Genomic DNA, 23,321 nt, shown 5'->3' on the forward strand with positions numbered 1-23,321 from the left:
TCAGCGAGACACCTTAGGCCGAGTCCAAGCAAAGAAGCCACCGCTGGTTGCGCAGCTTCTGGCATAGCGGTAAATTCCGGTTTGCGGCCGCGGTCGGGAGCGCTGCCTGTGGCGGAGTGAGCTCGCCGAGTGGCCTCATGTTGCTTCTCTCGCCCCCAGAAATCCTACGAGCACTTGGCGAAAATACGAATAGCGAGAGAAGCGGCTCCAGAGTGCAACTGTCCACCAGGTAACAGACACAGCTTGGAAATCTCCTCTCGGAGGCTTGTAACTCCGGGGTGTTTGGTATCCCATGTTTTTGAAATACACCTAAGTCAGATCCAGGGGATGCCTCTTCAATCAGCAGCTGTTCCTTAGGTGGAAAAAGTGTTAAGCCCAGAATAATTTGTTTTCACTGTAGCACTATATTGGAATTAATGCTAATAAACCCTCCCGATTAGGCTGGATGTTGCCAAACAGTAACACTTAGGAAGAAGTTAATGGTCTGCTCTAGCAGATGAAATATGTTCTGTTTTACATGGAATAGAACTGAATCAAGGCACTGTGTGTTCAACTTGGGAAGTAGAGCAAAAGTCCCTGGCAAAAATATTGAACAATTTATAACATGGATTGAAATAGGTGGAGGGTCTATTGCAAGTTAGCAGTAATATATACATGAGCTTTTTTCAGTCTTGTTTTTCTGTAGTCTTGGTGGAAAGCAGATTCTCTAGGAAGGAATTGCAGGGTTTTCTTACTGAAGGTTTGACACTGTCGATTTGTGCAACCAGGGATACTGCTTGACTTTGGAAATGGGCCCTTCTACTACCGCAATCAATTGTTTGCGCATTCACGCTGCAGTGTTGTCAGTTTCTGTGCTCCTTTTTGATAGTCTGATAACTGTCAATGTTGTTTTAGCTTCAGAAGCTTCCTCTAATGTATAGCCAAATTCATTTAGCACCTTCGAAGTTAAGGAAATAATGCCAGTGTTTTACAGGGGCATGTAGGAATTCCAGCATCCTCTGTGATGAGGCACACTAGATACAGAGGATGCTTTACATATCCTCTCACTCTGTACGAAAACCCATCTCCTTTACAGGTGGAATATTGACTGTCAACAGGACTTAAGCTGAATATGCTTGCCAGCAGGATGTGTGATAGTACTCATATATAAGGAAGGAGCTCTCCTAGTTTAGGATTTAATTCCTGCCAAACTCATCAGTCTGAAGGGACTTCCGAACCTCAGTGTTAAAGCTGCCTACTGATACAGCTGAGAACAGAGTATTTACTGGCTGATGTAGGAGTTGCCATGGCTATTGTGAGAAGGACAATATATCTGACTAGGACTGTTCTAAAAGAGTGCGTAGAATTACTCAACTCCCAGCTAGTTTTGGTAAGGATCATTGGTTTCCTGTTGTAGTATATATATTATATATATATATTTTTAAGGCTAACATAAGCAAACGGACATTATTTTTTCTGTTGCTTAGCTGCAGTAAATTACAAGATGCAAGTTTGTGCACAGAAATGCGAGTTACTCATCATGTTGTTTGCAGAGATGCATTCTGTGAGCCTGAAATGATGTTGAATTTGATGCTAAGCTCTTCCCCTTTTCCTTCTTCCTTGTTTACATCCATCTGTTATGATTATGTTACTGTTTTCTTACTAAAGGTCAATATCTACTTTTTTCATGGTTGGTGTTATGTGCTGCTTTACTTCTTCACTACCACTAGAGCTCCACATTATACCAATTTTTATCTGACCTTTTTTTAAAGTATGTTTTATCAAATAGATAATGAGCAACAGAATATTTCTCACATGAATTGTAAAAATCCTTGCTATGTGAAAATCAAAGTGATTTGGGAAACATTTTCGAGGGAGCAAGTTTTGTAAGACCAGGAAAACTTACATGGATCATTACAAAGTAAAAAAAAAAAAGTTGTAAAGAGGAGGGATTAGAAATCTGATACGGAGCTTTTCACTTCTTGGTAGCTGTTTCAGTTTGGAAGCAAGTTTTGTAGTGACTGAAAGATGTTGCCATGTGGTAGCCTCATTTTGCGGTTGATGTTCTCATGCTTGTTGCCAGTGGACAGGTGTCTACCTCTAAATGGCATTGTCTTGGGAGCCTTGTCTGAGAGAGCAGGGGCTGAGTGGCACCACCACCTGAGGACAGTGCCCTCCTAACTGCAGGCATTAGGCAGAGCAGGAGGAGACAGAGCAAATAAATTGTTGTTTCTTCCTTTGGTTCCCTCTGTTAGAATTCCATTTTGTCTGCACAGGATGGGCTTTTGTTTTAATCCTTAACACTGCTATTACAAGTAGTTATGTTCAAAAAGGTACTTGGCTTAATAGGAAAAGTATTATGGTCCATCAGTGGTTTTTCTGTTGCCTGCTATTTGCAAAGCCGAAGAGAAAATTGCCTCTTTCCCACATGGTTCCCTTTTGTTTCTGTATTCTGCTCAACTTACACATTTCTTTCCTGTGTTTCTGTAATAATAAAATACATGTCTGTTAGAGATGACTTTGGAAGGCCTTCATGGTACAGAGGTGATTTTTGAAATCTCTCTATGCTGTGAGAAAAGGTCACACTGAATGGCCACCAGGACAGTTTCCAGCATCCCTCTCTTTAAAGAGAAATAAAGATGATATAAAAAGTAGGTTACATTGTTCCCTACCAGAAGAAGAGAAGGAAGTTCAGTCTGCAGACAGGAGGGTGAGAATGTGGCCTCTGGTTCAGGGTTAAAGTTGCGCAACTGGTGTAGATGTCATTAATTTGAGATTTTTCATCCCCTTTTGACTCTCCATGGTAGGAACCTGCACATTCAAAGGGAAGTGGGTTTGAATAGCTCAGATACCTATGGAAGCCAGCTTCACAAGCTCATAGCTTGTAGTGCAGTCCACATGTCCTCCTTTTAATTCAGCAGTAGCCTTGAATTCTATCTAGAGTGAAGAGTGATCACATTTCTCTTCAAAAACTTTGTTTTCACTAAATGTGATTTTTCTTATTCTTTTTTCCTATTTTCTTATGAAAGAAACGTAATGTGAGGTGATTTTAAGAGTTTTGGTTTTAACTCTGTGCGACTAAAACCAGATACCAAAGATTTTGTAAATATTTTAAAAATTACAATAGCAGGCATTCTTTCTCCTCTTAAAGCAGAGTAATAAAGTTTGAAAAGTAAATTTGTGCTGACATTCCTCTTAAATTACCTCAGCTCTAATAAGAGTGCCAGTATAAATCTCGTGCTTTTAACTGGTGCAGCAGTCACTGCTGGTAGTTGGCCTTCTGCACGTAGGACTGGGGGGCACAAATTGAGCAGCTAAAATAATTTTAGGCTTAATAAATTAATTTTCATTTGCCAGATGCATTTTTTATTTTAAGTTAATGTTTTTCTACTTTTAAAGATGGAGATGTGTAGGTACTTATTTCATACTTCTAAATCTTCCTCTAAGTGGCTGTGGGAGCATAATCAGCTCTTATGCGGAACAGTCAAGCACCATGCTGGGTACCTCTTACTAAGTGCCAAGAAATACACAGTTGTGGAAAGAGTAACACATATAGAAAGCACAGGGATACTCCCAATTCAACAGAATTTAAAGGAGTTTCTTTTTTGTAGATCCTTTCAGATTTTCCTCTTCCCAAAGTCATTCACATGTGAATGTACCTGTAGACTTCAACAAAAATGAACATAGTTTTACATGTTTTAGTGATCTGATCCTGTATATGTTGTGAGGGTCAAGTTCCGACACTTGCGGTCATGTGCCGTGGTGTCTCATTGTGTAAGTGGTCCTCAGAGCCTGCTTTTGGAGTCAGATAATCTTGGCAGGAGTAGGAATCAAATCTAGAAGTACAAGAAGTTCAAGCTTTCTCAGCAGGAAGGCTGGCAGGTGATTATGTACACTTCTATATGTCCCTTTTGACTAGTTTTAGGAAGCAATTACCTTTATTTTTTTCCTTCTTCTCTTTTGAGGAAGACCTTTATAGTGAATTTATTCCTTAAAGGGACACATTTCTTTAATTCTGCATTGACAAAGCATAAGTTACATAAGAGATGTCTTTTAACTCTAACTATACAACACACTGTGTATGTATGTTTACTATAACTTGCATGTGAAGTTATGGGGTCTGTAGGTTTTGAGGTTTGTTTTGGAGTTTTTTTCCCTCCCCAGAACATTAGCTGAACTTCAGTGTTGGATACCTGTCAAAGTTGACTGCAAATTTGGTTTTTTCTTCAGTGCCACAGGTAATGTTTCTTTCTTTGTTCTTTCTCTTGTATTTTTCCCATCAGTAAATGTACATTTTTCTTCCTCTTGTGACTCCAGTGTCTTCATAGACTCTTTCCCTTTCTGTAGCTTCAAACCCTTTCCAGGCAGAGACACTCTCATCGTTCTTTCTTAGCCAGCTATTTTGTGCTGGTTTTGTAATCATGTCATCTTGATTCTCTGTTCCGGTCCTAGAGAGCTTTATGGTTTGGCATTTGAAGTTCCTCCTATTTCACTATGCAATTTGCTGCCATCAGGTTCGTTTCAGTGTAGTTGTGTGCATATAAACCTGTTAATTCAGGATGAAATTCTATAAGCCAAGGGATTTTTTTTTTTTTGAGGGGAAACAGCATACCAGTTGGTCTTATTCTTGGTTGGTTACAGTAGTTCTAGTGCAAAAGCTCTGTTCTACAGCTACAGTTCTTCAGTGAGATGACGAGTCTGCTATATGTGTTTTGATAGCAGCATGGATGGCAAAAATCAGTGTATTTCCTTAGAATCCCAGTGCTGTTTTTGTTGTCTTAAGCATCTAATGTTTGCTTTGACATGCAGTGGAAGTACAGTTTAGGTGCTCTTTCTTATTTCCACATGTTCCGCAAGGACTGTTCCCTGGAGCATTTCAATTAGTGAGTCTGAAAGAATGGAGGAGAAAGCAATTTTTGGGATTAAAAGAATCATGAAGTAGGTATCAGCAGGGTATTACTCTTTTAATTTTTTTTTATTATTATGCTTACAGTGAAACAGTCCTGGAAAGACTGAAGAGGTAAAGAAAGAAAAGAGAAGCTGACTTATGTGTTTACCAGTAGCGAGAACTAAGAGAAAATACAGATAGATATAAAAAGTATCCAAAGTGATTTTTTTCCTGTTACTGAAAATTTCAGTGCGCTATCTGAACCTAGCTCCCAGCACTACTTATTTCTGCTGTGTCTATATCATCTATTTGCTGAATGCAGTGCTCAGCTCTAATTTTGTAATTTTTCTGACAGGTCTCTGAGTCTCCCTTTCATACCTGCAGTGGTCTGATATTTTTCATTTCGGTTCCTAGATCAAGATGTTTATTGATGTGCAGTAGCATGCGACCTTCTGGGTAGTCTGTCTTCTTTGGATGACTACTTAAAGATACTGTTTCCTCCCCACAAAATAGCTAGATATATATTTTATTGGCGAAGTGGTGACCTTTTAATTCCCTTCCCTCTGGGCAAGGAAGTAGGGTGTGCAGCACAATGAATGAAACATAATGTGGCTCAGAAGAGAACTGATTGACAGCAGACTGCACCAGATTTCTCTCTTTTGTAATATTATTGATCTCAGCAGTGCTGTAGCAAAGGTTGATTTGACTGCAAAAGTGTTATTAACAAAAGGTTTTTCTATGACTTGAGTTGAATAAATTCAAACTTGTGCAGTTACATCAAACACGGCATGTTAGAAGGAAGGCTTAATTATCAGCATTAACTGTTCTTATAATATATGAGATTAATATTATATATGTTCTTAGACTTCCTTGTGTGTGGCACTGGTCCATCTCAAACTGCTCAAGTGTCAAAGCACTTCAAGTATTGTGAGTGTTGCAGTGGGAGAAGTGGCTGTTAAGCTCACTTCTGGAATAATGCTTGTAGTGTCTGTGATTGGGTTTTGGTTTTTCTTTTTCTTGTTGACTTTCTTAAATTGTGAAATATATGCATCTCTTTCCTTGAAAGGTCTCTAAAGCTCATAAAACTGAGTTCTATTTAGCTGTACTTACCCCCTGTCCCTTTCCTTAAAGGTTAGTGGGTTCTTGGAAATGTATTGCCAGAACAGCACTGATAAACAGCACTCATCATCTTTCTCACTCCCTTCTAAATTTACTGGCTGCAGCTTACCTGGCTATTTTGTCTCTGTTTAGCACAGTAAAAATCAGCTAAATCTGAAAACAGCATGACCGACAGAAGCTGTTTTTTAGGGCCTTTTAGGTTATGAGATAGAATCATATAATTAATATGTTCAAGTTATCAGCCTTGTGAAACCATCCATCACACTTTAATGCACACAGACATTGAGTTGCTAACTACAGCCCTTTCAGGAAGGCTGGTCTACACAGAGCCCCTTTCCCCTTCATCATTTCAGTTGATTTCTCAAGTGAGCCACAAAAAATGGAATCTGTCTGCTTACTTAAAGCTACAAATGAGAAGTAAGAAGGCATAGAATAATACAGGCTGAGAGAGACACTTTTCACTCAGTACTACTAAAGCTGCAGCTTGCAGTTAGGAGATACATACACCAGTGAACATGATGCTGAAGGCTTGTTGTTCGGAAACTTGTGGACTGTCGTGTTTTACAGGTTAGACTTACAGTAGAACAGGGCCTGTTTAAATTCGTCTGCTTGGGACTTTTAATGAGATTAAGTTAAGCAGAACCAGCTGTTTGTGAGAGCTTAATCAAAATAAATGTCAGGGTAAATTTTCAGAACAGAGTGTCCAGCCTGAAAGTGCAAGGTTTGTATATACCTTTCATGTAAATACTGCTTTTTTTTGCCTCTGTAGACTTGAGCAGCTTCAGAAATGCTGGTCAGGTTGATACTCCCGGAGATAATCTGATGCATGCTACTGGCCTCTGAAGCAGATGTATCTAGGCCATCATTGTCAAGTGTTTCCTTCCACGTGGTTCACAACTCAAGTGTAGTCATTCATGGCTCAACAAGTTGTTTGATCTCCCTTAATTTTGTGATTATGTGCTGCAGCCTCATGTAAATAGTCTCCTTAGCTAAAAATAAGTGCTGCTCTGTAAATAGGTGAACACATAGTGGAAGAAATAGCTAGTGCATAGACATGCCTAAGATAAAATTATCTACTATTGAAATATTTCCATAGATTACCTCGTTTTTAGCAGGCAGACTACAACTTCCTTATTTGTGAAGCAAACCACTTGTTCCATCTGTCATGTTGATGAAGAAAACCTGATTGTTGTGCTCTCCTTAAAGCAGCTATCAAAATATGTTAGAAGACAGTCTTGTCTTTGATGCATGCTCTAAAACTTACCCTGTGTGCTCCTCCCCTATTCTGTCCTTTTTTTTTTTTTTTGCAGGGTTGGAGTTGTACTAAAATTGTTTCTTGTTTATATGTGCAGATGTATGTTTATAGAAGGAGGCATTTACATTTAGTTGTGAGTTTTGCATGCCTGTTTGTAGAGAACTGTTTCTTTTTGTGCTTGGGAAGCTTTGAAACAGATGATGATGATGCATTTTAAGATTTTTGAAAAATTATGAAGTTGCTACACAGCTATCTAAATTTTTTTGCTAGATAGAAATATGTGTTCTTATAATTATCAAAGATAGGAAGACAGCCATTTGCAGGGCAAAGAAACAATATATGGAATGAAGAAAGAGGGTAATAACAGAGGTAATAAAACTGGGATATTACTTTTTATTTTAGAATCTTCTGGAAAATTAATACAATGATTTCAGTGACTTCTGCTTAGACGTGCTCAAACAATTTAAGCAATAATATTTTACCCTGCACTGTCCTTAAAATTGGTCGGGCAGTTGACAAATATGAAGAAAGTATAGATTTTATTTCATAAGGTCATAGATGGAGGTCTATTAAAATCAGTGCCTTTAGTTCAGTTTCAGTTAGTTAGGCATTAGAATTATCTTAGTTTGGTTATGCATGAATATAATCTTGTAATTATTGTATTGGGCAAGTATATTAGAAGACTTTCTGAATGATTTGTGTATTTTTTTTAGGTGCTTAGGAATTTAAATTTGGTGTTTTGGGAATATGACTTGCAAATTTTTTTTTCACAGATGTTTAGCTTTGCTGGTGTATTTTGGCTGGGATTACAGTGGAGAGTAGATCACAGATTAACAGGTTCTTGAGGAGGCTTAAAAGGAGACTGTACATGGAATAATGATGGACTCTTAATAGTCTCTCTAAAAAGCTTCCCCTCTCCTTATGTGGCTCTTCTACAAGCTCAGCTGAAGAAGTATTGAGGAGAAGAGTGTCAAATGATCTTTCTCTTTGATCCTCTTTTTAATGCAGTACACAGGACTGTATACCGGTATGTGTATATATATATATGTAAGTATGATGTTTTTGGTAGTCTGTCACACTGCCCTATCTTGGACACACAGCAGGCTGCCTGCCAAGTCATGGTGCTATAATGTACAACACAGCTCACCTTAGCAAGGAAAACCTGCATAAAGCCAGGTGGCTGATCCACTGCTTTCCTCTGACTGAAGCAACAGGCTCGTGCCAGGTACTGCTTCAGTCTCTTGGTATCTGGGATGTGCTTCCTCTCATCAGCAAAGATTTGTGGGAGAAAAGTGGTTTTGTCATCTCCTTTTTTTTTTTTGTTTGTTTGTTTTGTTCTTAAAAAAAAAGTTCATGGACTTGGCACTTTCTACCTTTTAAAATAGTTTTAGTACTCGTAGGAGTAAGGGGCTGTAAAGTAAAAGCTGTAGATATAATGGAAGAAAGACTGTAGAAAATAAGACCTAAAACTGTAGTGTTAAGATCTTTGCTAGTCTACCATTTGCAGTTTATGCCATCTTAAGAACACCCCACTACATTTATTTACCTCCCATTTGAGTATTTTCAATATTCCTTCTCTAAATATAAAAGCATACGAAAAAATCCTACCACAAGTGTATGTTAAAGGTCTGGCTTATGAATTAGGTTTCTTCAGTAAGCATGGTCTCTTTTTCAGCGCACTGAGCTTAAGATTATGCTGGAAAACTGCTATTTAAAACATGTTTTCTAAAATTGGGCATGGGGAGGAGTGGGGCCGGTGTTTGGGGAACACAGAGGAAATTTTGAAAACAGGAAATTGTATTGAAAATTGGAGACCAAAATATCTTATCAGAGGCGTGGCTGCCATTGCAGTGGTGACAGATTGTGTATCTGAAAGCAGAACAGCATCCTGTAACTTGAAGGACACTAAATAAACTGTCTGAAAAGATATTTATGGTTAGGGTCATAGCTGGCTACAACGGTCTTGCTTCTGCTGGTAGTACTAGTTGTGTTGCTAGGAAATGATGTGAGGTTTCTTATGTATCAGTGCCTCAGCAGGATGATAGTGGGGTCCTCACAGAGGACTGTGGTGCTGAAAGTCGAAGTGTATATACATCTTAAGTTGAGGAGGTATTTCCTTTAGCTGGAACCTCTAATAATCTCTTAAGAATATGAGAACCAGCTGCTTGAAGGCGCTTCTCTTGCTCCCCACCTGTGCCCTTAGTCTCTGAGTAAGCTCCTGTTCAGATTCCCTTGATCTTAGAGGAAGCCTTGATACCTGAGCATAGGGGTATGGCCACAGGGGATTAAAAGGATAAACTCCATAGCCTGTGTATTAATATTTTCTTCTCCAGTCACAGAGCTTACATCCAGATGATGCCCAATGGCATCGCTATGACAAATACTGTTCAGTGTTGGCCAGAGAGTCTTTGTACTGTCAGCTCTTCTGGTGTTTTTATCAAGCACTCCCTCAATGTTTTCGGTGCCACTGCTGTTCTTCTGGTAGCTGCTAGTTGAAGGGAGACATATGTTGAGAGCTATCACTTCAGCTTGACATAGAGGTGATTAATGTATTATTTATTTCATACCCTTCACCTTTCAGACAGGATAGCCTTCTCAGTAAAAATACTTTCTGGCTCCTAATTTGATCATTGTACCAGGAAATGTGCTCTGTGCACACCGACTCAAGTGTAGGCCAAAGTGGGGTCATTGTTAAGGTGGTCCTTATGGTAGTGGTGAGCTTGAACTCAGCTTTTATTTGTTCTCTGTCCTGGTGGATGCTTGATAGTTGTTTGTGTCAGCTGATAATATGCAGCTCAGGTTGTGGCTTTGGTTGGCGCTTACAAATGTGTGTTATCGCAGAAATGGATCGTGATGTTTGCTGTAGCTATCTGTGTGTTTATGAAGACATCTCTGTTCAGTGAGGATCATCTTGAATATGTTTTCCAAGCGGTTCCTGTGAGTAGGAACACTGAATACTGATGAATCAGAGAGGCTGAAAAACACAGTGGTACGGCATCAGTTTCAAATGAATCAGTGCTTAGACAGCCATTGTCAATACTTACTTAGAGTTGGTGTCTTTGTAATGATGACAGCCATGTTTGTAGAAGGCTAGAAAGGTTTCTCTGTGTGAAGATGAAGTGTTTTTCCAGTGCAACAAGCATGTAAGTGCACTTTATTTCTTTAGTGTAGGGAGACTAATCTTAAGAGAGATTAGTATTTAAGTCTGACAGTTGTGGATTTCACTTTAGGACAGCTTTGCGTAATTCCTTAGTTTTAGTTCCAGGCTGAGCCATGTCCTAATGTGTGGTAGAAGGGCTTTTTTTTTTTTTTTTAATCACTTTCAATTAAGAGGCTGCACATAAGCCATTACAGTGGCCAGTTAAAAAGAAGTGTGAGCCTTGAAAACCAAACCACCAACATTGAGAGAAATAGAGCAAGACTGAAATCCTCACTTTTTTTCTCTCTTAAAATTGGTTTGCTGCTACAAGGTGGTGTTTTGATGTATTTCAAACAATTACAGTCTACTTTAGAATAATAAGAATTCTATTTGTTTTCAATGTCTTCTATAACAACTGGAACACTCTGGAAACACTCTGGAAAGAAGCTCTCTCACAGTGAGTTTAAAGGGATGCACCTTAGAGGAAATACTGTGCTTAATGAATTAGAGCAGGGACAACTAAGTAACAGTTCTGTATTGCAACTGTATTCCTGTACAGGACTGTAAGGGTGGGACAGAATGTCTTCATATTTGAGAGTTCTTGCACCCGTAAAATATAATGGATGTAAATACATTAACCAAAGAGTGCAAATGAGCAAGTATTCATACTTTTGAATAAAGTTACTGTCTAGGGGAGCAGAAGTTTGTCTCCCAATACATTCCTTGCATCTGCTTTCTAATTTTAGTAATCAGCTCTCTGGTCCATTTTGGTCCATCCTACAGGACATAATCAGGTGGTGTCATCATGTGAACATAGTTGTAAAAACATAAACTTTTGACTATACAAACCTTCTGGGAACTTTTAAAAAGTATGCTTTTGTTTTAAAAACAACCCATCCCTGAGGATTCTTTTTAGTTGAACAGGTGGACAGTGTCAGCTCAAATCACGTATAGATAGAGGTAGCCACTTCTGCTAGACAATTTCTGGTATCCAAACAGTATTTTACTTTCATCTGGAGGTTGGTGAAAAGAGGCTTTTAACTAAAACTCTGACTGACAGCAATCAGACCTGATATGGGCATGTACATTACTTCAGGCACATTAATAATCCCAAAGATTTTAACTGAAATCAGTAGTTACTCTGGAATCTTAGAGCAAAGTGTTTTTTGGCCTCAGTGTTGTTTTTTTTCTTATGTATTTTTTTGCCTTTGGATCCTTGTGAATGCCTGTTATGTATGCAGCTGCTACCATCTACTTTAGCTTTGATACGTAGTTCTCTTCTATGATACAAATACTATTTTTCATTCGCCATTCAGTTTATTGTTTAGTCTTTTCAGTCTCTGAGCAAGAACATTATGTCTGTATCTTTTTCTAGGAATACTGAACTAGTTTTGTAATACTGTAAGAGTTCTGGCTGCACTTGGGACAATCTGAACAGTAAAAATTATTAAACTTATATATATCTTCATGGAGAAATTATGTATTCTCACATCTTAATTCACAGATCACAGACCAATGAGTATTGTTCTGAGGATTGTTCATTGTTTAAAAGTGATTAGATAAAGCTACCAAAATTGTACAGAAGCATTCAGAACATCAGTTCTGAGGGTTAGGAAAGAAAGATCCCTATATACAGCTGGACCTTCATTTTAGTTTCCTTACCAACATAACTGAAGTCTGCATATGCATGTGTGTTTCTACTCAGATAGATTTTCATACTTGGACAATAGGTGATCCCTCTGTTCACATCAGTCTGTTCTTTTAACTCAGTGAACTAGGTCTCCCATTCTCCCCTTTGCTGATGCTATGCTTGAAAAGTCATTATTTGCTTAACATGAATGTTCCCTTTCTTTAAGCTGAACAATCTAAGGGACATCAGCAGCTCCTGGTAAATCTTGCCCTTGAGACCTTTTACTGTTCTGGTCAGTGTCCTCAGGACACTGAAATAGTGTGATGTCCTTCTGTTGAGGTACCTCACACAGTCCCTGAGGTGAGGCCACAGCAGGGCAGCTGTCTCCTTCAGTTGGCTGGTGATGCTGTGCCTGATGCACGCCAGGTTACTGTTGGCCCTTCTGGCTGCCAGGCCTCGCTGTTGACTTGTATTGTAATTGCCATCAACTCAGACTCTGATCTCTTTCTGCAGGGCTGCTCTCCAGCCTCTCCCCCAATTTGCATGGATAACCAGCACTACCCTGTCCCAGATGAAGGATCTGGCACTCTTGCTCTTGTTGAATTTCAGACAGTTGGTGATTGCACAGCTCTCTGGTCTATCTAGATCTCTCTGTAAGGCCTCTATGATCCATGGAGTCCGCATCTCATCCTAAATTAGTATCATCAGCAAACTTAATGTACTTTTGATTCCTGCATCCAGATAATTTGTAAAAATACGAAAGAACACTGGCCTTGAAATTAACCCCTGGGGAACCTTGCTGGTAAATGGCCACTGACTGATGTGACCCCATTTACTAAACTCCTTGAGCCCGATTTGTCAGCCGTTTGCTCACACAGTGTATTATGGGCTTGTCTGTTTGTATGATGCACATTTTGTTCAGAAGAACATTATGAGAGAGGCTATCAAAATCTTTACTAAAATCCCCCCTCCCCCTCTCCCCCAATCTAGTGTCTTTCCTTGGTAAATTAGGTGGGTAACCTTGTCATAGAAGAAAATCAAGTTGTTTTATCAGGACTTTCCCATCGTAAACTTGGGCTGTCTCTGACCAGTGACTGAGTTGTGTCTTGTGTGTTTTTTCAATAACTCCCAGAATAAACTTCTCCATAATTTTATCAGGCACTGAAATGAGACTGACAGGCCTGTCATTACCAGGGTCTTCCTTACAACCATTCTTGAACACTGAAACAACATATGTCATCTTCCAGTCAACTGGGACCTCTCCAGACTCCTAAGACTGTTGGAAAATACTGGGGACAAGTTCCACAATGACATCAGCCAGCTCTTTGAGCACCCTGGGAGGAATCCTATCAGGTACCATAGATTTACAAGCATCCAACTGAAGCAGCAAGTATCAAACAAGTTCAGAGTTGGCTGGGAGTTTATCGACCACCCTGTTAAGATTTTTCAGCGTGGGGTTCTGGGGTCCCAGGGGCCATCATCAATATTGAAGACAGAGGAGAAGGTGGCATTATACATCTCTACTTTGCCTGTGCCCCTATTTGTGAGGTGACTGACCTCATCAAGTAAAGGACCAATGCTGTCTCTGATCCTACTTTTGCTGTAAATATATTTTTTAAATGTCCTTTTTGTCTTTCACAGTGCTTGCCAGTCTGAACTCTAATCAAGCTTAGGCTGCAACAGTTTTCTTCCTTGAGTGGTGAACAGCATCTCTGTAATCCTCCTATATTGCCTGTACTTGGTTCCAGTGTCCGTGGACTTTCCTTCTGGGAAAGATCCATGCTCAGCCAAGCCGTTGAAGTTCTCTTCAGTGCGGTTCAGTAGTAGCAGAGCAGAGAATATCCCAGTCTGTGTTGTTAAAAAAACATCCATATTTGGAAGAAAATCTAGTTGTCAAAGACTGAGATAAGTGAGGAGGAACACGCTGTGGTAGTGAGGTCCCTGGTTTGTTTATAGAGATAATGAAGAATTAAGGACCGACACAGTCCTAAGAGAAAAAATAGTGAAGAGATCTAATGTTTTTCCATACAGCTTTTCTCTGCAGCATCTGGGGGAGGTTAGCTTAGGGTGGATTTTGATGTTCCAGAGGTTATCTCAGTGCTTACTGCTCACTCAGTCTGAGCAGTGAATGACAGCAGAATATGTTGAAGTTGTAATCTGCTGAAAGGGCTCCTCAAAACTTAGCAAATGCAAGTCCTGTAAAAAAGGAATAAAAAGGGACACATCTGTGGGGTGTCATGTCTGAAGTGCATCTAAGATGTGTACTCATCTAAGATGTCCAGATTCTGTGGTTTAAGGGATGGATCATCTGGGGACTTAAACAGTGGCAGAAGGTGGTTAAGTGCCTCTCACTTCATTGGGGTGTCTCCTAGATGGTGCATGTAGTCAGGTACTCATGGCACATCCTCAGCTTCTGGAAAGTGGTGAGCGGGGAGAATGCATAGCCTGGATGTTGTCCTGACAGAGGGTGCTAATATGCTGTGTGGTGCTGACAAGGGATTTACAGGAAGATGAAGGCTAGTGGTATTTAGCAGTAAGGTATTCTTTTCCAATTCTGCATCACTCTCTTCTGCTCTGGCAATAGGACTACACAGGCAGAAGCATTGAAATAGTGCATATGCTGCCTTCCTCTGTGTGGAAAGCAGTGTTCCTTGAAACCCATGGGAACTATCACACTCTGTTATCTCTATTGAAACGTGTTAGATAGTCAAGACCAATGGTCTGTAGTAGAAGTTAATGTTGAAGTTCTAAAGGCACAAAGATGGAATTGAGTAATTTCAAAAGCTGTTATCACCCCTCCTTGCTTGATCATGTTGCTGTGAGTGTTTTCTCTCATTTCCTGCCTTGTGTAGAGCAGGAAGGGCAACAGCTAGGGTCTGAACTCTGATTCCTCCTATGGACTGGTATTTTGCTAGTAGCAAACTTTAATTATACTCCCAGTTTCTTCTTTCCCAGACATGTTGATATGTTTGGATTAGTAACCTGGTGACCACATATTGACATGAGTCATTTTCCTAAAAACACTGCAAAATACAACCACTGATGAGCTGACCAGCAGCGGGCAGTTCGTCTTAATTTGCGTGCATTAAATATGCTTCTTCTTCTGTGTTTGTCTTATAAAGTGTGGGACTTGACAGAAAAAGAGTGGTGGGTATGATACTATTATGTTGCTATTAATCATACTTTGAGATGAACTGTAATTGTTTAACTTAGTTACTAATAATAGCACTTGGATAGGGACTCATGCTGCCAAATTTTTTTCTGACCCTTTCATAAAATTCCTGCAGATTCTAAGGAACACTGTCTTTCAAATGAAGACAGCTATCTCCTCAAACAGGCATCACCAGCAACATGGTTTAAAGGCCACTGAAGGCAGTCAAAAAGAGGGAATGCTTGGGCATCTGAAAAAGATGGCACAGAGGGATACTCACATCTCTGTATTGCACTCTGTTCAGACACACTCATCTTATTGTTAGTCTGTGATCTGTCAGCTCAGTCTAAACCCTGTGGAATGGCAGAGTAAAAGTGGCTCAAGCAGGACTTCGGTGACACAGAGCCATCACCTTGAAGTCTGCAAGGAGTCTGTAGTGACCTGTGAGGAGGGGTTCATTGAACCCCTTTTCATGGGTGATGAACAGGTGGTTTTCTCCAGCTGTTGGGATTGTACAGATTATACAATAGCAGCAGCTCTTGTGTCCACACCGAGGGAGGTTGCAGGGCTGCTTCATGATGGGATCGTACACTTCCCACTGGCACAGCAAGGGGGCATTTACTTGTTTCTGCTTAATTTTCAGCTGCTTTGTTGAGAGCTGCTTTTGTGAAGTGAAATAGTGTTCTTAATAAAACAGCAATTTTATGAAGAATGACACTGTATAAGTATATACCTTCTAAATAACAGGCCCCCATTTTCTTTCTGAAATGCAGTCACAAGGAGGGCTAGAACCAGTAGTTCCAAATCTCAGATGTTTGTGTTTTGGTAAAATACAATTATTATTTTTTAAATTGTGCTGTGAAATGATTGAACTGAATAAAATGACTTTTTTTCCACAGAGAAAGTTAATTACATGCTCTTTGATTAGCAAAGAAGGGACATAAATTAATTTTCCTATACATGCTGCAAAATGCAATTACTGTTGGAATGACCAGCAGCAGGCAGCTCATATTTATTTGCATTCATTATATATGCTGCATTTTACCTTTTACTTATTTTTCAATTGTATACAAAACACGATCTTACGACATTGGTCATTTCAGAGTCTAAAAATGCTTCTTGGTTTAACTGCGGGGAGAAAAAATTGATTACTTATTCTCCTATCAGTTGAGAGCAGTTTCAAAACAGTAAGATGGAAGTCAGTAGTATTTTATGCCTATGAGACATACAAGGTAGTATGAATTTTTTCTTTAGCACAAATGGAACATCTGTTATTGGGGTCAATGGCAATATTTTTTACTAATAACACATTAATATCACTTCTATTTGCCTATTCACTATGTGCATTGGGAGTAAGAGTAAATACAGATCTTACTGTTTTGCTTGGTTTTCAACAGCTGAACACATTTAATGGAAACAGTGATTAAAACATTTTTCCCAAGAGATGAAGTGTAGGAACAAGGTGTACTTCAAAGTGTTTATAGATAAATTCTCTTTCTAATCTGTTCTCATAGTGTATTTTTTGTGATTACTGTTGAAAAACTTCGAATTTGGGTAAGGATATATGATTGTATATTATAGGTAAATCAATTGTTTTTCTTAAAAGATATCACTGAACAGATGGTCAGTGGAAATTTTTTTAAACAGAAGAAGAACTAGTAAAATTCTTATACCTTTGGAAGTTACAGAACACATAAAAAATTTGTAACTTGAAAAATCTTAAAACCTTATTTGCCAAGAGGAGCGATTGAAAACCACAGAAAATGTGTCTGTGAGCAACTACCTCACAGACATGAAACTTTGAGAGAAGCCCAAACAAACCAAAACCAAAAAAGCCCCCATTTTTACTAGAAAGCTTTTCATTAAAATTTTGATAAATGGCTGAGTGAAACAGGAGATTGGCTATAGGCACAAAAGCATCCCCCAGTGCTCTACAGCATTCCTAGATGCTTTTGGTCTTACAGGATATTGAGGGAGTGGAGGCACAGAGTGCTCAGAGTTTTTTTTACTGTTTTCTTCTAGTCTTTTTTCAGAAGTCATTGACCTTGTTAGCCAAGTGTGTCCTCTTAAGTTGCAAGGAAAAGCAGTTCCTTGCAGCTAACTTTGTGAAATTTTACTTATTTCCATTAATACGGAATCAAAAGTGATTTTCTCTGGAGACTTGATGTCTTATTACTTGATTTGGTAGAAATATTTTAATTTTACTTGAATGAGAACTCAATAAAGTTTCAGTACTTCATATGATGAAGTAATTTACAGGGTTCTTGGAATATACTGCAGTTGTTGAAAAATATTGGCCTTTATTTATTGGTGTCTTTTGCTTTTTGTTGTTGGGCTAATGAATCCAGTGTTAAGGCATTGGGGATTTAATGGTTGGTGATGGAGTACTACCCATACTGAGATATTTTATTTTCAAGGGTTACAAATCTGTCTCTCACAGTGTAAAGATCTGGGTTGTTACTAGGATGGATTTCCAGTAAATTGCGCTTGCTCTAAACCCCTTATACTACTACTACATTTAACAGCTTAAATAGCTCAGTGCCTTGTTTTTCCTGATAGACCTGTGGTACTAAACTTGTTAGACTGACCTTTATTTTGAATTAGAAAATGTATTTGCTTCAGCCAGTGTAGTTAAGATACATGGAAAAAAAGTGACTTTGAAAAAGTGAATTCTTTGTCTTCCATACATGCATTTTGTTTGCAGGTGAGAGGGGTTTTTTCTCTCTACTTGGCAGCATTGCAACTCAAGCTAAAAAGCAAAAAACAAGGCTATATTCAATGTGTCACCAATTCAATTCAATCCCTTCTCCCTGCCTCCCACCAGGAGTTACTTTCAGTAATAACACCTTAGAGGTAGTTCTTCTGATGAACCAGGAGGCAGAACAAGCCATTTGCACTTTTGCTGTTTATTTGGTTTCTAGGGGGATTCTTCTTTGCATGTAGAGATGGCATTTGAGGTGTAAGGATGTGTAGGCAGGAAAGCAAGCCTTGGTTAATAAAGTGAGACATTTCTAAGTTACTTTCTTGTTTTCCATTAAAATAATGATTGGACTGCAATTTCTAGGATGAAGGTGCAAGTTCCCCAAAGAGATGTATATTGCTGTTGGCTGGATGTGTTAATAGGGTAGGTATTACATATATATGAGGTGTTAGGTGCTTAGCTACTTATTTGCCTGTGCAGCCGTACAAATGTATTGGCACACTCCTGTCCATGCATATATGCTTATAGCCCCTTTTTTTTTTTTGGGATCAAGAATTTAGATTAGCACTTAAATCTCCAGTTGTCACGCACAAATTTCTGGGGTTTGTAGTCAATCCCAAGCCAAGTGTAAGTTAAGTGTTGTGTTGTTCTGAGAAATGACAAACAGCATGCACGTATATCAGAACAGGCTATCTGTGCGAAATGGTTCCTTCTCTCAGTAGTGTATCATTTGCAGAATTTTGTCCCCTTCTGGGAAGCATTGAAATGCAAACATGGCTCAAATGAGGAGAGTTCAAGCACAGCTACCACAGCCATCAAAAGAGAGCCTCTAGATAGAAAAGGAACTTCTGGAGTGTTTTAGATTAGAATGGATAAAAGGGAGGGGAGGAGTAAGTTCTCTTTTTTTTTCTTTTAGTTTCTTTTTAAGTCTTCGAAACCTAAGTGGTGTGATTATTTCTTGTTCTCTCTGCTGAAGGCAATTCCAGTGTAAGCACTGGAACTGATTTTATTTGATGGCTATAGCATCTCTGTCACAAGATGTCTTCAAGAACAGACTTGTAAATATCTGTCAGGAGTGGTATCAATAACTGTGCTCTTACTTTATGGTAACAGTCTAGTTGATCTTTGGAAATTACTTCCAGTGTTACTTCTCAGTTCTTCAGATCTTAAACACCCTGTAAGTTAAATATGGTCTCATTGTTTGTGGTAGATAACATTGCTTCATCTGTTTTCTTATAGATACTACTTTTTAGAACCCCAGGATTTGTTCACTACCACCTTTACACTTGAATTCAGTTTAAAAGATAGGCTGCCTGTAGATGTAGATGATACCAGAAATGTGTATTTTTTCCCTCCCACATTCAGAAAGGAGAAAGAAAACTCAAAAGCTGGGGCCAAGTACTGCTTGTCTGTAAGAGAAAGGTTCCAAGGGGGCAGGAGATTGGCAGCACTCTCATTTCCAGTTCTCTCTTTTGTATAGAATGGTAGTATTGAAACATTTCAGTCAGATGATTTTATTTCAAGAAATTCATAGCTTTTAAAGTTGAAGAGTAATTTTCTAAATCACCGAGATAAAATTTAAAAAATAAACTCTGCTGCTAACTCAATTTGGGGGAGAGGGGAGTGCTTTTTGGACATGTATTTGTTTTAGTAGCATAGAAATAAAAGTTTTATAGACCTGCTTGCCAGTGTTGAATTTCTTTCTATTTGGCCTGTATGTGGGTTTTTTGGGTAAGAATTTTTACTTCGGTTTCAGTGGAGCTGTGTGTTTCTTCAGTGATATTTTTACATGCAAGTCAAGCAAGTATGGCTCTAGTAAGTACTTAGTTGGTAGACTGTCAAGTTAGAAAAGCAAACATGCCACAAGAGATACGACAGCAAGTTAATTTTCATAGTGTTTTTCTCTACTGTGCTGTTGCTGACTCAATATGCTATGGTGGTGTTTAGAGCAACTGTATAAAGTTGTTGAGGTGTGGGTTTTTGTTTTTTTTTTTGGCAAGGTGCATGTTGAAATTATGGTAACTGATACAGCAGATGTAGTTCTGCTTCTAAAATAACCAGTAAAATATATTAATAAGAGTTAGGATAGACTATACCTCTCTAAATCCTCAGTACTTCTGAAAATATTAGGAAATGTGTTAGAGGAACACCTGGGCAAGCCATCCTTTTTACATATATGTAGAACCTGGAATGGGTCTGCTTCCTGTAGTCTTTTAGTCCTCTTTCCACACAAACCTTTACCTGTGTTGTCCTTCACAAATTAATTTACTTGAGTGTGAAATTTCCTGCAAGATTTAACAGAATCTGAGTCTGGTGTGTTTTTCCTCATTTCTCCCCATGTCTTCCTTACACCTTTAAAAAGTTGGCATGGCTGTTTCAACTGCCAGAGTGGTGGATGAATGCTCCTTAGGTTCAGGAAAACCGGGGGCCTCACAGCAAGGGGAGCCTCTATTTAGTTTGAGTCACAGTTTGATGAAGCTTGGTGCTTTCAGTGCTTTTTGAGAAAAAAAGCTTGCAGTCAAAAACATGGTACTGTTGGCATCGTTTCTGTATATATGAGGTGGCAGCAGTGATTAAACAAACACAACTTTAAAGCCTGGCTGAGTTCTAAAAACTGACTTGTAAATTAACGCCTTCACTGACTGTTTGCTCCATATGTGTACGAAGACATGAAGTATAATAGACAGAAGAGACAAAACCACCATTATTCCTAGTGCTGTCAGCAGCAGAGTAAACTGGCTACTCTTTCCCCCCAAGCATCATCAGAATTGCATGAGTTACAAGGCTAATGATTCTTACCCGTGCTAACCCTCACAAGCTCATGCTGCAGAGGTTTCTGCTAATTAAATGACTGATACATTTGGACTCACACAAGCTTGATGACAATCATGTGCATGGAAATGAGAATGATTGTGTCTGGTGTTGTAGGTTTTCTTCTGAAATAGATTATGGACTTTATTTTTTGCTTCTTAATGCCATTTACATAACATATGCATTTACTGCTGTATCTTTCAGCCAGTAGCAGATCTGCAGAAAGACAGAGTGTGGGTACAAATATATTTATGTGTAAATCAGAAACATGAAATGGAAAACATCACTGTTAGCTGTGAACAGACAGTAAATTTTCAACAAAACACACTTGCAATCTCAAATGATTTCCTTTTTGGAGTGAGTTTCTGGTAGCAGTGGTGTCTTCTGTGGTGGGCACTTACGGTTTAGCATCTAAACTAGTACCAAAAAATATGCTTTAAAAAACTTTCACCTGAAATAAGCAGTCTAGAGCTGGTTGCTGACTGCTGAAACTTGCTATTTGTCAATCAGCCAGCATGCAGGAGAAATTGTACTTAAATTGCTGCTGCAAACTCTAGGTACCAGGATATCCCTATAAACCAGATAAGCACAACTATGTGCATATATGGAATGAAGGATCAAGATCAGTGTCTTAGCAATAGTTATGTTTCAGACCTGGGAAATAGATTTAGGGATTTCATTAAAAATCTGCAATTTTAAAGCTAGCTTCCAGTTTGTAGACTAGCCTTTCTGTTTTGAGAAACTGATAAGAACGATAGCAATTCTTGATGATGTTTGAATCTTTGCTGTTGCTAATGATTATGCCATTGTTATTTATGCCTGTAAATGAAGGCTTTAAAGATGAAAAGAGATGAAGCTTCAGAGGCAGCTTCTGGGACTCCATCCTCAGAGGAGTAAATCCGAGATTGGGGGCGGGTCCTTGCAGGGCCCTGCTGTTCCTCTCATGGGTTTCTCTCTCAATTGGTGTGCTTTTCAAAGGAGACAACTGTATATATTACACTAATTAATATATTTTAATAAGAGGAATAGTATTCCCACTAGTTCCTCTGAATTAAAGCCCTGCACAGTAACCTTGGACAAAAGAAGTGTTGTAAATGTTTTTATTACAAGTGATTTTGTACAGATTTTATGGGATTCTCTTTACCTCCCTTTCTCTTAAAATTGAGATTAACATTTCTGCAAGACAAGGCCTCCGTTTGGCCTCATTAAGTTTGCTTTTTGCCCTTGGTACCCCTGTGGTGATGGGAAACTTGTCTGTAGTCTTTGGGGGATTTGTTAGTATGAAGGGGAAAAGAGGAAATGCCTTTGTGATCTAGATTCATTCAAATGGGAGGGTGGCTGTTTGCTTCTATGAAAGTGCAAAGGCGCATAAAAAATGCTTGAATGTGTCAGTTAGGGGGCTGATTTTTGTAACCAGTCGATTATAGCCTACCTCAAGGCTTAGGCAATTTAACTTCTTAAACAAATTATATAAAGGCATATCTTAGAAAAGCACTTGTTATTTTATATGGCCTTAGAAAGGTGAGTTTAAAATAAGAAAATTCTTAATTATGCTGTAACAGTTCTGAAATGGTAAGTAATGATTTTCATTAAATTGCTTTGAGAGGGTTCTATAACTGTCAGCAGTTTTAGCGTTGTTTTGGTTTTGTTTTGTTTTTCTTTTTATATAGAGCAGAATGTTGTTGATATTTAATGAATTCTAAAGAATTCAGCAGTTGTTATCACTTAAAGTGAAACAATTTGTCACATCATAGCTGTTCACCACAAAGGAAACTTTCATGTGTCATCAGTAACTTTTTGGGTCTCTCAGTGGGTGCCTCTAAACAGTCTCCTAATCCCAGTAAATATAATTGTCAACAAGCTGCTGCTGAGAGAAGTTTTGAAAGAATGGTCCTAACTGCTTGGAAAGGTAGGAATATCTTAGCAGAGAGGTGGTATATTTCCAAACACAGTACTGAATTCTGTTACCATTTCAAATTTAGTTTACATTACTAGGCAGTTCTTAAGGGGCTATTTCCTGTGTAGAAGAGACTACAGCATTGATTAGGAAGTGGTATATTGGTATAGTCTAATGTAGAGTGTATTTATTCCTTTAGTAGTATTGCAGTGCTTCGGAACTCTGCTGATGACGAAGAAAAGGAAATGGGAAGGTGGGTGAAGGGAGAGACTGTCTCTATTCCTGACAGTTTACAATCAGTGTGAAGAGAAAAAGTTATGTTCAATGCAGGCTTGTGGGGTCTTCAAGAAAGATAATGAGGAAGCTTTGTTGATTTTTGAAAATGTCCTACAAATGGCAAGGACAGGTTGGAGGAAGCTTTTTAAAGGGTACTGTTTTGAAAACTAGAAGTAACAAAAGCAGGCAGACACTATTTGCTATTGGTATTTGCTGCTTTGGCATCCAGACTGATGTTTTGGAGATGAGATTATTTGGAATGTGGAAGAACTTGATTAGTAAGCATTGATCTGTTAAAGAAAGGACAATCAACAGAGAGATGGAGAGACAGGAAACTTAGGCACAGAATTCCATACACGTCCTTACATCTGCCTTGAATCCAAGATGATGTGCAAGCTATGTTCCAGTAATTTATACAGTACTTTTGGATTGAGAGACACTGAGAGAAATCTGGTGAGGGAAGGATCATTTTTAT

The 23,321-nt window shown here is 38.8% G+C and overlaps 1 protein-coding gene across 1 annotated transcript in view; it reads left to right on the plus strand.

Annotated features, from left to right (window-relative positions):
- Positions 1–23,321, plus strand: part of COL25A1 (collagen type XXV alpha 1 chain) — a gene marked incomplete at both ends in the record, with an annotated part of 297,729 nt that overhangs the window by 802 nt on the left and 273,606 nt on the right. Inside the window, one exon of the mRNA XM_082281981.1 lies at positions 160–229. Coding sequence (XP_082138107.1) covers positions 160–229 — 70 coding nt within the window. The remainder of the gene's footprint in view (positions 1–159; positions 230–23,321) is intronic.

Source organism: Coloeus monedula (assembly GCF_965178545.1).
Source record: "Coloeus monedula genome assembly, chromosome: 5".
NCBI classification, from domain to species: Eukaryota; Metazoa; Chordata; class Aves; order Passeriformes; family Corvidae; genus Coloeus; species Coloeus monedula.